Here is a 13033-nt window from a genome sequence, read left to right on the forward strand (position 1 = left end):
ATAACGTGGAGCCTTTTTTTTTTCTTCCTTCTTTTTTCTTTTTCCTCATAACTCGTCAGACCTTGCCTCCTTCATAGTGGTTATCTGCACACTGTAGGATCGTGATGGAAATTGTCTTTTGATTATTAAGGCCTGGGCTCAGGCTGTCCCTTTAGGATTCTGTCTGTGTGCATGTTGCTTCTCTGGGTTTGCACATTGGAAGATGCATAGAAAGCCTATTTTTTTCTTTCTGAAATCCCACTGGCATTTTTAACATGCCAGGTTGTTTTGTGTTCTGCACCAGGTTTTCTTCACAAAACCTTTCTTTTTCAAAAGGCATTGTACATAAGTGAAAGAAATTATGTCTGAGCTGTAATCACTCTTTATATTGATTGTTATACTCACATGATCATAAATATTAGCCATGTTTGGTGCTGTGGAGAAATGAAGGTAATTGCCTTATGATTAGAGCTCTTTTCAGCTACGAGAAAGGATTGATTAGCATTTGCATACTGGAGGCAATATTGAGAGGCAGGAGGAACAAATAACAACATCAGTTATTTTGTGTGAGAAACCAATCTTGATATGCAATTTAAAGGTCTTTTTAAAAATTTTCTTTTCCATGGTCAAATTTTCTCTTATCTATTGCTGTTTTTTTCTTTGCAGTTTTTCCTTTCCCTTTATTTTCCTTAAGTTTTGAGATTAACCAGGAGGGGGAAAAAAAGTTTAAACTTCTGGGTCTGTCACATGGATCTCTTAGCCCATTATGAACAGGCTTCTTCTTATACCTGGTTGTTTTTATAGCTATTTTATTATCTCTCTGCACTAGTGCTGCTGGCTCTGGTTTAAAGCAAGCGTTTGCAGGTAATTGGAAAAAAGTGTTTTTTGTTTGTGAGTGTGTGTGTTCTTTATCGGATGATTTAAGTGCGTTTACCCAGGAATGTGGCTTTGTACTTCCCGTTTCCTTGTTTACTAATTGCTATGTTAGAAGAAAATCTGGATGGAATTTTGACTTACGTTGTGAATCATGAATAAATTGATGTAAAACCTCAAAGAAGAGAAGGTCAAAGCTTATATGAATGTAAGGATGCAATCTTAGGGAAATTTTTTCCTCATTCACCCCTTGTTTCAGTTTACCTTTGACTCTCTACAGAAATAAGACAGTAAAGGTCTTTTTCCTACATCGAGCTGAAATGTCATTTGGTTTTAGTTATCTTCAAACACTTAAATGTATAAATCTCTTCGTATTTGTCACATTCTTCGCTATTAGTGTTTCGGGCCTTCACATATTTTGATCAGGAAATAAGACTTGGGTTAAAGATACATTTATCCAATATGGTGGTTTTCTATTTTTCTTCTTATTTCACTGATTACTGTTAATTTCTACTTTGTTTGTTTCATTTTGTTCTAATTATCTAATTTTTTTTTTTTCTTTTTAGTATTCTCTTGTCTTGAATTTTTCTCCTTCATTTCCAATTAACAGGCCATTGAAGACGGCAATTTGGAAGAAATGGAAGAGGAAGTCCGGCTTAAGAAGCGAAAAAGACGAAGAAACGTGGATAAAGATCCTGCAAAAGAAGATGTGGAGAAGGCCAAGAAGAGGAGAGGTCGCCCTCCAGCTGAGAAGCTGTCACCAAATCCCCCTAAACTGACGAAGCAGATGAATGCGATCATTGACACGGTGATAAACTACAAAGACAGGTGAGCACTCAGTCCCTCACCTCCGTCGTCTTCACCAAGACCACACACGCTGCTGCCTGCAGAGCATGATCCATCGCGGTGCACCCTGGGTTCCAGGGCCCTTTCTTCCTCCTGGTTTATGGTTTTTGCTCCAGAGGTATCAGTAAACTTGGATGCAATTTAGAGAGGCTACACTTGATATTTTGTATGATGTTTTACCAGGTATTATGTAAGATATTTGGAAATAGGAGTTTAGATGACAAAATTAAAAAACAAAACAAAACCCTAAGGGATTTCCGAAATACCATCATTTGTATGGAAGGATTGGAAAGAGAGTGAAATTATTCCTTTGGCTTGAATTGTTAGAGGGGAAAAAAAAGTCTTAGCACATTTAAGGTGAATATTCACGTTAAGACTTTGTTTTAAACCAAACCAATGCTTCCATCAAAATACCGGTTCTTCTTTCCTTCCAAGGTATTTTGATGGAAGCATCGGTTTGGTTTAAAACAAAGTCTTAACGTGAATATTCACCTTAACTATACTAAGACTTTTTTTCCCCCTCTAACAACTCAAGCCAAAGGTATAATTTCACTCTTTTCAATCCTTCCATATAAATTTCTGAGCACTTGTTCAAGCCATCTCCTTCTTCCTAATAACCCTACCTAAAGAGGATGGTTTTCCAGCAACTTTATCTCTTTTTCATGGAGCTTTTGAATGTGAACTTTGAGAAATCTGTACCAGACACTATCTCCAGGCCATTTTTAAACAGTAAACAATTATTTGAAAACCAAAGTAAAGATGTTTTGAGATATCAGGCAGCTGTATGTAGTTGATAAATTAGGCTACATTTTGGTTAGTTGATTTGGTTTCTATTCAGTAATCATGTGATGCAGTTTTAATAGGAAGGTCACATCTCATTTCAGTTGAAAAAACTGATGAGAAAAAACACATTTTATGTCTCTTGGTTTCCTAGTGGCATGAATCAATTTTTAGTTACCAGAAACCTTTGATATTAACTCTGCTGCTCTGTATACCTGGAATTGTTTGCCACAAATAACTTAAGTTGTGCTTTTAGTCCTTCACTGTAACTTTAGCACATGTTTTTGTAGGAGGAAGAAAACCTCATCATAAAGATTAAGTAGAACAAGCAAGAAATTTTCAACCATAGGGTTTTATTAATAGCTCCTTACAGAAAATATAAAGACTTCTCAGAAAACAGTGAAAGGGGAATAGGCGCAACTGTGTGTGAACAGAGTCTGAAGTTCTCGGGCCTCTTTCCCTCCTGGGTGTCTCGGGTTCCCTCCTGCTTACTGTTCTCACTGTTTTCTTTTCTTTTCTTTTTTTTTTAAGTCATTTCCTTTGAGAATTCTAAAGTGGCTACAAAGGGCGGCCCCATTACATCACGTCTGGATAAGATGTTCATTGACATGGGGGAGTGACAGTAATCTAGGAAAGGAAGTTTGGCCACGAGATCATTCTTTGCCCAGGTGAACACGCAGACTTGTCACCCAAGCATAAGTCGTGCTCTCTGTCAAGTCTCTGTCCCTTCTTGGCTATGCTGGTAGGTTGGCTCGAGGCAGAAATCGTTTCCAGGAAGTCAGTTTGGACACTTAGACCTTATTTATTAGCTCCTGGCATAGAGAGAAATAAGTAGAGGGTGTCATTCTGCATATACCTCTAACTTTTTGCCTTTGTCTCTGGAGAGAGACACGTCTGTGGCTTTGACCAGGTGTGCCTTGATGTTTAACAGGCATTGTGTTCATGACCTGCTGAGTGAGCCTAGGTCTGCCGGAACACTGAGAAGAGCCAAGGAAGTCCTTGGAGGTTTAGAAAGTCCTTTTATTCCAGGTGATGTCTATCTCTTCCTTTAATGGTATAAAAGAGGTCACCACCCGGTAAACCACATACTGCCAACAGATTGTTTTGTTTTATATTTCTTTTTTTTTCTTTCTTTTTTAAAGCAAGCACATAAATCTAGTGAGAATTCCTATAAAGCGTCAGGGTTCCCCCACCCCACCAGCGTCACCACCTTTTTTGAAACACCTAAAAGTCTGGCAGCAGCACTGTCCCTAGGCTCCTCTAAGGTACCCGTCGGAGCAGAGAATTGGCCGTTGCCCCCCCTCCCCCGTGGGCTGTCCCTCTCTGGATGACCACTGTCCCCACCGGCCGCTATCATCCCTCCAGTGTGGAGTGTCGGTTGTCATTTATCATTGTATTTTTCATTCCTGGCTCATTTCACTCCTTTAGATCACCTGCCAGCTCCGTAACCTTTTGGGTTTGTGATTTGCTGATGCACAGGGCCATAGGCTGACAACTTTTCCAAAAACCACCCCCAAATACAGAGTCATATGAAGGTCTCTCCCTTAAACCTCAGCTAAGCATAGCACAGTAGTTTAAGCTCTGGTCTTGGCTTAACTACCTGCATTCCAATCCGAACTCTACCATTTACTGCCTGTGGGGCAGCTGGGCAACTGACTTAACCTCCCTGACCCTCAGTTTCCTCGTCCACAAAATGGAGTGATTACAGTACCTGCCTCTAGAGGTGTTAGGAGGATTTGATGAGTTAATATAGCTCTTTGAACAGTTTAATTATTAATAATCAGCCTTTCAGACTATTTATAGCAAATCAGGTGGGTGAGCGGAGCTCTGAGCACCATAAAGAAAATGTCCTTGCTCATACGGTTTTCATACTGTAATTTCTAAAACCAGGAACATGCAGTTTCCCTGGGACTGATGATGGAGCATGCCTTTGGTTGTACTACAGAGCGAGGATATTTAAATATTTCAACATGCAGGCATTGAATCATTTGTTTTTTTCCTCTTTCATTGGTTTTATTTATTTTACTTTTCCTTAAAGTACTTATTCTATTAGCACCCACATTTAGGTATGTTCTGGGAAGTACATTCTGCATGTTTCATATGCATTTCGTGTTAGTCATCCTCTAGAAAAAAAGCTTACTCTATGTTTTTTATGTCTCTTACCAAATTTGGCGCTCAAGTAGGAGTCACTCAAATTAGGAGCGCCTTTAATTAGCTACATCATATTTTTGGTTTTAGAAAATGCTGCCGAGAAATGTACTTCTCCATGTGTTGAGATTTTTGCACCAGTAAAGTCAGCGACTAATATAGTAATTCAACCTACCTGTGAAAGAAATACCACCTGGACCAACCTCCTTCCCATCACCTCAGTCAAATGTTAGGGCTCTGACAGTCCTGGAGATTAATAGAATATTAAATAAGAACGGGCATCTATATTTAACTAATATATAAGAATTAATTAGCTCTTAGGAGACAGTCTTCTTTTTTTCCCCCCCAAAGTTCTTGCATGATTTCGGGACAGATGTAGCTTTATATTTTTAAAAAGAACAAGGATAATTTAAGTATCTACTTATTGCTTTTGTTTTCAGTGCCAGACCTAATTTTTTTAGAGAGGTGCTTTTCAAAAATGTGACACCCTGCCCCCCCAGAAAAAAGCCAATAATCCTATGTGACACAAATATGAACTCTCTCTACAGCCGTCTCTACTAGAGGTAGCACTGGTCTATTATTGCCATTCTCATCATCTTATATCTCCAGTAGAAAACTTGATGTGAGGTAGTGTTGGAGGGCTTTGTTTTGATTTATTAAGCGTGCTTACATAGAAAGCTTTTAAAATTGTACTGTCAGTTAATATGATATGTAACCTAAGGGTCTTTACTTCTTGGAAAAGGGACTTATCCCAGTCTACATCTGTACCCTCTAAAATCGCCCCTGTGAAGAGATGGAGAATAAGATGGTGAAGAATGGGGTCTGGGGGAGCTATTCCCAGTCTAGAGGCATGGCTTATAGTTCCTGAGATAAGGAGGGAGTTTCCCAGAGGGGATTCTTAGTATTGCAGGGGTTTCGGCTCTGTCTGGTCCAGTTTCCCAGCTGTGTCTCCCTGTGTCACCCCCAGCAGACTATCACCTAACCTCGTGTGGACACGCCCAGCCTCAGCTCACTGTGTCAGGAAGCCATTCACGACACCAAAGGACAGCCCTAAACACGACAGGCATTTCCTATATTAAGACAGACTCAGCCCTCTGACTTCTAGCTATTTGTTCTGCTTGGAACTTCAGAGAGTCAGTCTTCTCATTCTGAGAAATAGCCTTTAAAATATGCATAAACATATCAGCCTCAAGCCATTCTCCTTCAAGTTGAAACGCCTCACTTTGCCGTCTGAGTGAAGCCTAGACTTGGGCCACCCTCGTCCCCCTCCTTAGACACAGTTTGCTTCCTTAGTGCCCCATTAAAAACATGGCACCCGGAACTCCAGAAGGACTCCCTTGGCGGCTAGTTGCAGGATGCTCGGTAGCCTTCTTTTTCTGGACACCAAAATTCTGTTACCATCACTCAGGAATGTGTTAACTTTCTCCACCAACCTTGACTCAGAGTTAACTCCCATTGAAAACATGGCTTGCTGAAAAACTCACTCCCCTGCAGCACATACACACATTTCTTTTCTCACATGAATGCTGCCAAGGTTAGCCTTCAGATAAACCTTTGACTTTTGTCTTTATCCTGTATCTGCTTATTCTTATTCCTGTCTAGTTTCATCTTACTGATTGTTGTCCCATCGTTCTGGTCCATTGATGTAACACTGAGTTTTATGCCCTCTTTTAAAAAAAGACACGTTGGCTTGTTTTCCCAAGTTGTTGCTGTCATCCAGAGGTTTGCTATAAGCTATTGCCGAGAAACTTCTAGAGGGCAAAGGACACGTCCTCTATAACATGCCCCTGAAAAGTCACTTAAGGTTGACGTGCATTTATTAATCAGTAATCTTTAAAGTTGATGGACCATCTGTGAACTTTACATGGCCATGCTGTCATTGTCACCTACACTCATCTCTCCTTTCTCAAGGTTATCAAAAAAAGTTAAACCCAAGATATACTGTGTTTCTGGCCTCCCCAATCCATCAACCTAGAAACCCTGCTGAAAGAATGAAATGAGGTTAGCTTGCCATGGCTTTCTCTCAGAGACCCCCTACCAGTACTTAATGATGTTATTTATCTTCTCTAAATAGCCCTGTGGCATCTGAATAATTTCTCCGAAATTTTGACCCGAGGTCCACATCAAGCACAGCCCTCTCGAGTTTCCCTTCTCCTTTTGAAAGCGGGACATTTGCTTATCTCTAGTCTCCTGATTCTATTCTCTGTGATTTCTTAAACATCATTAGCAGAAGCAATCTACTTACTCTTTCAGGATGTAATTAGTTTGCAACTGGACACTTGAACTCATTTGAAATGGCTTGATAGGCTCTATCGACTCTCCTATGAGTAGCTTTTGTCCGACATTTCTTATGCCTTGCTTTTCAAATCTGAGCATTGTTCACATTCCTGAAGAATCTGGAAACAGGGCATGAGGAGGTTATCGGCACCTCCTCCCCCTCTAGCAGCTGTTTGAAGACTGGCAGGAGCGCTCCTTGAGGAGGGGCCCTGCTGTCTCCAGAGGGTCTGGACTTCAGGTGCAGCCCTGCAAATGGACTTGGGAGCAGTGGGGAGCTGGGAGACACCTGCCTAACCCTGGCACCCAGCGGGGCATCCGGGGGGTGGCCGAAGGGCTCTTTCCTCCTTGATGCCCTTCAGGCTCTTCTCTCTTCCCCAAGGCTAGTCTGTCTTCTTCTTGACCCTCATTTTAATAAACCCTGATGATATCTTTAGGATTGGTGGAAAGCTTCAGCATGTTCCGAATCTTAGCTCTCCCCACATTGTAGAAAATCATTTATTGATCCTGGAAATATTAATTGCATTCCACCCCCCCCCCCACCTCCTTTCCAGCCTTGAGTGCCAGAGGGTTAAAAAACTCACAGGACTTGCTTCCACTAGCTTGCCCTGCGGTGGGGGAGATGGTTCTGAACAGGCAAGCAGCCAGGGGATTTCTGGGAAGTAGGGGTCATGTGAGCCCCTTACATAAGACTATGATAACATTATCTGGTGTTTATGGTCCCTTTGGGGGCTTCCCAGGTGGTTCAGTGGTAAAGAATCTGCCTGCAGTGCAGGAGACATGGGTTCATTTGCTAGGTCGGGAAGATCCCCTGGAGGAGGAAATGGCAACCCACTCCAATATCCTTGCCTGGAAAATTCCATGGAGAAAGGAGTCTGGAGGGCTACAATCCATGGGTAGCAAAGAGTTGGACATCACTGAGTGAACATGCACACACATGATTCCTTTTAGGGGAAAAAATACACATCATTATCGCTACATTTACCTGGGACAAGAGAGCCAGCATTTTTACCCTGGTACATTATAGTACCTTTGCAAGGACTTGGGAAACCGCAAACCCAAGGACCAAGAGTACTTGTTTAATTCCTGTACACAGACTCCTTTTTGCAAATGGAGAGTCTCTTGTAGCATTTCCCTAATTTTGAGTGAGGCTGGGCTACTGTTTTAAAGGGCCACATATAGTCAAACCACACTCCAGAAGGGATAGACTCTTCCTTTAAAAAGTTGCCTTTTCTTCTTTAAATATTTTCTTTTCAGAGTGCTCTACCTGGAGTGCATTTAGGTATTTACGATGTCAAAGGCTTTCCCTCAGGTATCATCCTGAGGCTTCCATCCAAGATGGACTATTCACACCAGTGTTCATACTGTCTTTTAAGATACATTTGTAGGAACATACATTTTTCCCCTGGAGGAGGAAATGGCAATCTACTCCAGTATTCTTGCCTGGGAAATGCCATGGACAAAGGAGCCTGGCGGGCTACAGTCCATGGGGTTGCAAAGAGTTGGACACAGACTGAGCACAGTGTACATTTTTAAAGCCAAATTCATACCATTATTTAATAAGCTTTTTTGTTTTGCTTGTACTTTTTTCCAGTCAGGTTGCTCACCCACATAGGTCTGTCCTTCCACACTCTAACAGAATCATTTGAAATTATTCTGTTGGAATCTCCTCTGTTCAGAGCTTCCCTTCCCCAATGAGCTGTCATCTCGGTCAGTCCCAGGTCCAGGAACCATGCCCACCCTTCTCCAGGGTATCTGCAGCATGTCTTGTGATGTGTCTACCGTGCTATATGTCATTCCCAGGATGTTCTTCACTCTTACATATTCTGACACCACACAGTCTGTTTCAGCTTCTGTATCCCCTTGATTAAGACCATCACCAACCCAAGATCCCAAATGTGTCATGAAAAGAGCACTCCCAATGCTGTGCCTTATTCCCAACATCCCCTTACATACAGAGTTTCCTCAGCATTTCTCCCAGGCCCTTCACTGCTTCTGTGTCTTCACCCTCTGTCTGCATCAGGCCCTCACCCTCATCACTGGCCGTGTGTGGATGGCCTGCCTTCTCTCAGAGACATGGAATCCCTCTTGTCAGATTAAGAACTCGCAGTAGCTCCTCATCGCCTCACCGATGGTGACCAAACTTCCTACCGTGGGAAAGACAGTCTTCCGTGATCTGGCCCTAGGACCTTCTTGACTTCATTTTCCACCATGCAGCTTTCCCTTGTATGTCACACATTCCAGCTGACTGACTCTGCTTTTCCAGCATGGTCTTGTACTTTGGCTCCTCTCTCCCGGGTTTATCTCTGCCTTGCCTCCCGCTCTCCTGGGGCAGAGTGGGCAGTGTCCCTGAGGACGGACGTGTACGTGGCTGTACATGGGCTCTGTATGCCAAAGGCACCGTCTATGCCTGGAGAAAGACCTAGAGGGGATGGGGGCGGTTTTCCCAGCTGTGTCACACCTCTCAGCTACTTCTCTGAAAAAAGTTAAAGTGTTAGTCACTCAGTCATGTCTGACTCTGCAATCCCATGGACTGTAGCCCACCAGGCTCCTCTGTCCAGGGAATTCTCCAGGCAAGAATACTGGAGTGGGTAGCCATTCCCTTTCTCCAGAGGATCTTCCTGACCCAGGGATCGAACCTAGGTCTCCTGCATTGCAGGCAGATTCTTTACCATCTGAGCTACCAGGGAAGCCTACTTCTCTGCCACCACACAAAGGGACACCAGAAGGGCAGTTTCAAAATCCTCAACTGAAGAGGCTTTCCCTAGAGGCCAGCGCCCTCTCTTGTGTGGTGGTTGTCATTTCCAGTTGAAGATGAGCTGGAGATTAACTCTGTGATCCGACTACCGAGATGGTGCTCAGAAACCGAGTTAGGGTTCAGGGCCCCCTCTGGGTGCTGACCGCTGTAGCAAAGTACAGCATCCTGTCTCATGGGCACAACAGCTGTCTGAGGTAAGTACTCACCCCATTTTACAAATGAGGAGCTAGACTCGGGTAGGCTAAAGCTGCCTTCCTAAGACCACCCCCACACCCACCAAGCAGACGCTACCTGTCTCCCACTGCTTCTAGCACAACTGATGGGAATGTGTAGAGGGAGATGGGACCAGAGTAGCAGGCATTGACTTGTCTGAAAGAGGCAGGAAAAGTCCCCAGTCATCTTGCCAGCGAACCCCTGAGGTGGGCAAGGTAGGTAGGTGATTATACTGAGGCGTGAAGTGTGACATGAACCGCCAGAGGTCACCAGCCTAGGAGGAAGCAGCCGGGCTGGGATGAGGACCCAGGTCTTCTGACTCAAGTGTTCTTTTTACTCTACCACAGGTGTAACGTGGAGAAGGTGCCCAGTAATTCTCAGTTGGAAATAGAAGGAAACAGGTCAGGATCTGTCTTGTATTCCTGTGTCTCTATATACAGGTACCCCTTGGCCCACCACCCGGCCTTCGAAGCAGATCCCTCCAGTGGCCTCCTGATCATCCCTGCTTGTAGTGGGCGATGGAGGCACAGATGTTGCGGCTTTTGTTCGTGCTGTGTTTTCATTTGGGCGTGTCCATCCTGTAAATGCGCTTCTTACAAAGGCATCAGGAGCCGCGCCACCAGCGGGACCCTCCCACCGGACATGGGTTTCTGTCGCTTCCCCTCCTCTTTAAGCGCGGCTTCCGCCTTCCATCCCGCGGGCCTCTTAGCTCTGCGCTGTCTCGGTTCGAAGCTTAATGGAAAGCGCCGGGTGCTGTGCGCGCGTGCTCCCCGCGCTGTCCGACCCCGTGCGGTCACCTGTGCGGACAGTCTGTCACTAGCTTGGGTTCAGGGCGCGACTTCCAGGCTTACCCGTCGCCTATGGTCTAAGCAGCCTCAGGCAGCCTGTTTAACCTTCGTGTGCTCTGCTTCTGTCGGGTGGAGGAAATGCTTTTCTCTTGGAGACTTTGTGAGAATGACATGATGTCGGTTGGGAGAGAGGGGTGTGCAGCCATGACAAAGGGTGAGGAGTTGCTATTAGTATAGTGAAATAACTTCTTTCCCCCTTTTGGTCAGCCTGTACTTAAAAATATATATACATCGATACATTTGCCATCATGTTCCACTTTGTCAGTTGCCTCAGAAATGTCCCTTATGGCATTTTTTCCCCCAGTTTGGGGCTAGAAGGAAAAAGAATCCAAGCGGCATTGCAGAACAGATACCGTCACCGGCTGTGGCACTCCGTTTGTATAGGGAGGTTAAATATCAGGGTGATTCATACCCCCTATATCTGTATGGAGATGAAGCTGTTGGACGAGATTGTCATTTTTTTGATGTTTCTTAGTTAACAGTGATCAATCCTGGAAGCCAGACACACAAACCGTACTGGGTACTAAGAGGTGTCAAGAATGGTATTCTGGTTTTGCCACTATGAGAAAGAACTCGTTCTGGGTTCAAATTTCAGAAGTGAAACAAGAAACCCTTGACTTCTGGGGGCTTGATATGAACCAACACGGCAAATGTTTCCACCATCAGGATGTAGAAAGGAAGCTTTAGGGTCTAAAAGGCATAATGCAGGCTCCATGCCTGGTGCAGTGCACAGGAACAGGCAGAAGCTCCTTCACCCCACTGCCCGGCTTCCATCAGTATAGTCATGTGACCATGAAAAGTGGATTAATAACTTTAAAGGGTATTAAGGGCCCCTAGGGTCATGCCTAGGCTTTCTGAGGAGACGACATGACTGTATATAGTTAGGACCCAGATAAATCTTTTGAAAATACATTTAACTGCAGCTTCCAGAGGCATAGAAGGGGTGACGTTTGCTTCCTCGGGACTCTTCCAAGCCTGTCTGGCCCCTTACTGTCACATATGCTGCTTCTCCCCGGAAGCCCGAGTTTAAGACATGTTGTTCAGAGCTTGCATTATGATTAATTTTTAAAAATTCTTAAAAAAAATCCCTCCATGTGTTCAAAAGCACTGAGCATTTTCTACATGTCAGTCTCTGTGTAAGTATTGAGAATGGGGCGGGGGAGGGATGAGTAAAATGAAATGCCTTAAAGCATAGTTGGAAAGACTTATATAAGGGAGTAACACCGGTCTATCGTCTGAATCAAGTGTACATGCCAGGTGAGAGGGTAGGCACGGCGGAAGCCAAGTCAGTCGGTGGCTTGTGGGGGAGTGTAAATCCCCCCAAAGTAGCTAGGGGTGCAGTGGGGGAAGCAAGGTGGGGGGAGCGAGGTGAGGAGGCCCATGTATGTGTAGGCAGCCAGGGAGGAGGTAGAGAAAAGCGGGACCCCTTCTAGAGACCATACACCTCTCAGTGTGAGTGGGTGCAAGAGAAGAGGGACATAGCACTGGACAGGGCGGCGGGTGTGGGAGCGAGAGAACGAGTATTCAGAGGTGTGATCACAGGACTTTGGGGCAGCCCAGATGTGAGGTGGAGGAGAACTTTAAACTCCTGGTTCTCTGTCCTGAGTGGTAAGTGGATCTGGTGAAATGTATATTTACAGAAATAGGGCTGAAAAAGAAGGTGGCCTGTGGTACCCAGCCCCGCATACGCCATCCTAGGAAATCTGAACTCTCTCCATGGCTATTAACAGCCCTTAATGTTGTGATTATGTTGTTAGTATTGACTAGCCCTTAAGGACCAGCCAAGAAGCTCTTTTAGACAATATTTATTTTTAGCAACATTGGCACCAGACATTCAGTATTTCTTTAAATGAGGGAGGGAAGCTGTGACCAGACCTCAGGCTCAAGCAGGACCCTTTTCATTTAATTAGATTACAGAGAAATTGCCATGAAATACAAGCATAACCAAGTGGAGATGCTCAGAGAATTTTAGTTCTAGGTGAAGAAGCTTTCTTCCCTTACTCAGTTTGGGTACTGTGGGCTCACAGACAGGGCTGGCAGTCTGTCTTGTATTTTCCCCTGGAAGAGGGCATGGCAACCCACGCCAGTATTCTTGCCTGGAGAATCCCATAGGCAGAGGAGCCTGGTAGGCTACAGTCCATGGGTCCATGGGGTCACAAAGAATTGGACACAACTGAGCGACTGTGCACTCGTGTACTAGCAGCGCGAGTGAGGAAATCAGAGCCTCAGGTGATGTTCCCGGCAGTGCTTTTTCTCAAGAGTATGGTCCTCACTAGAGGTTCTAGTCCTGAGGCTTCTTGGAGAATTCCCAGTG

General features: G+C 44.4%; 1 protein-coding gene across 1 annotated transcript in view; it reads left to right on the top strand.

Annotated features, from left to right (window-relative positions):
* The window catches only part of SMARCA2 (SWI/SNF related, matrix associated, actin dependent regulator of chromatin, subfamily a, member 2), a 183535-nt gene that overhangs the window by 152259 nt on the left and 18243 nt on the right, over positions 1–13033 (top strand). Inside the window, exon 29 of the mRNA XM_010860733.1 lies at positions 10219–10272. Coding sequence (XP_010859035.1) covers positions 10219–10272 — 54 coding nt within the window. The remainder of the gene's footprint in view (positions 1–10218; positions 10273–13033) is intronic.

This window comes from Bison bison, unplaced genomic scaffold (genome assembly GCF_000754665.1).
Source record: "Bison bison bison isolate TAMUID 2011002044 unplaced genomic scaffold, Bison_UMD1.0 scf7180017864469, whole genome shotgun sequence".
Lineage (NCBI taxonomy): Eukaryota > Metazoa > Chordata > Mammalia > Artiodactyla > Bovidae > Bison > Bison bison.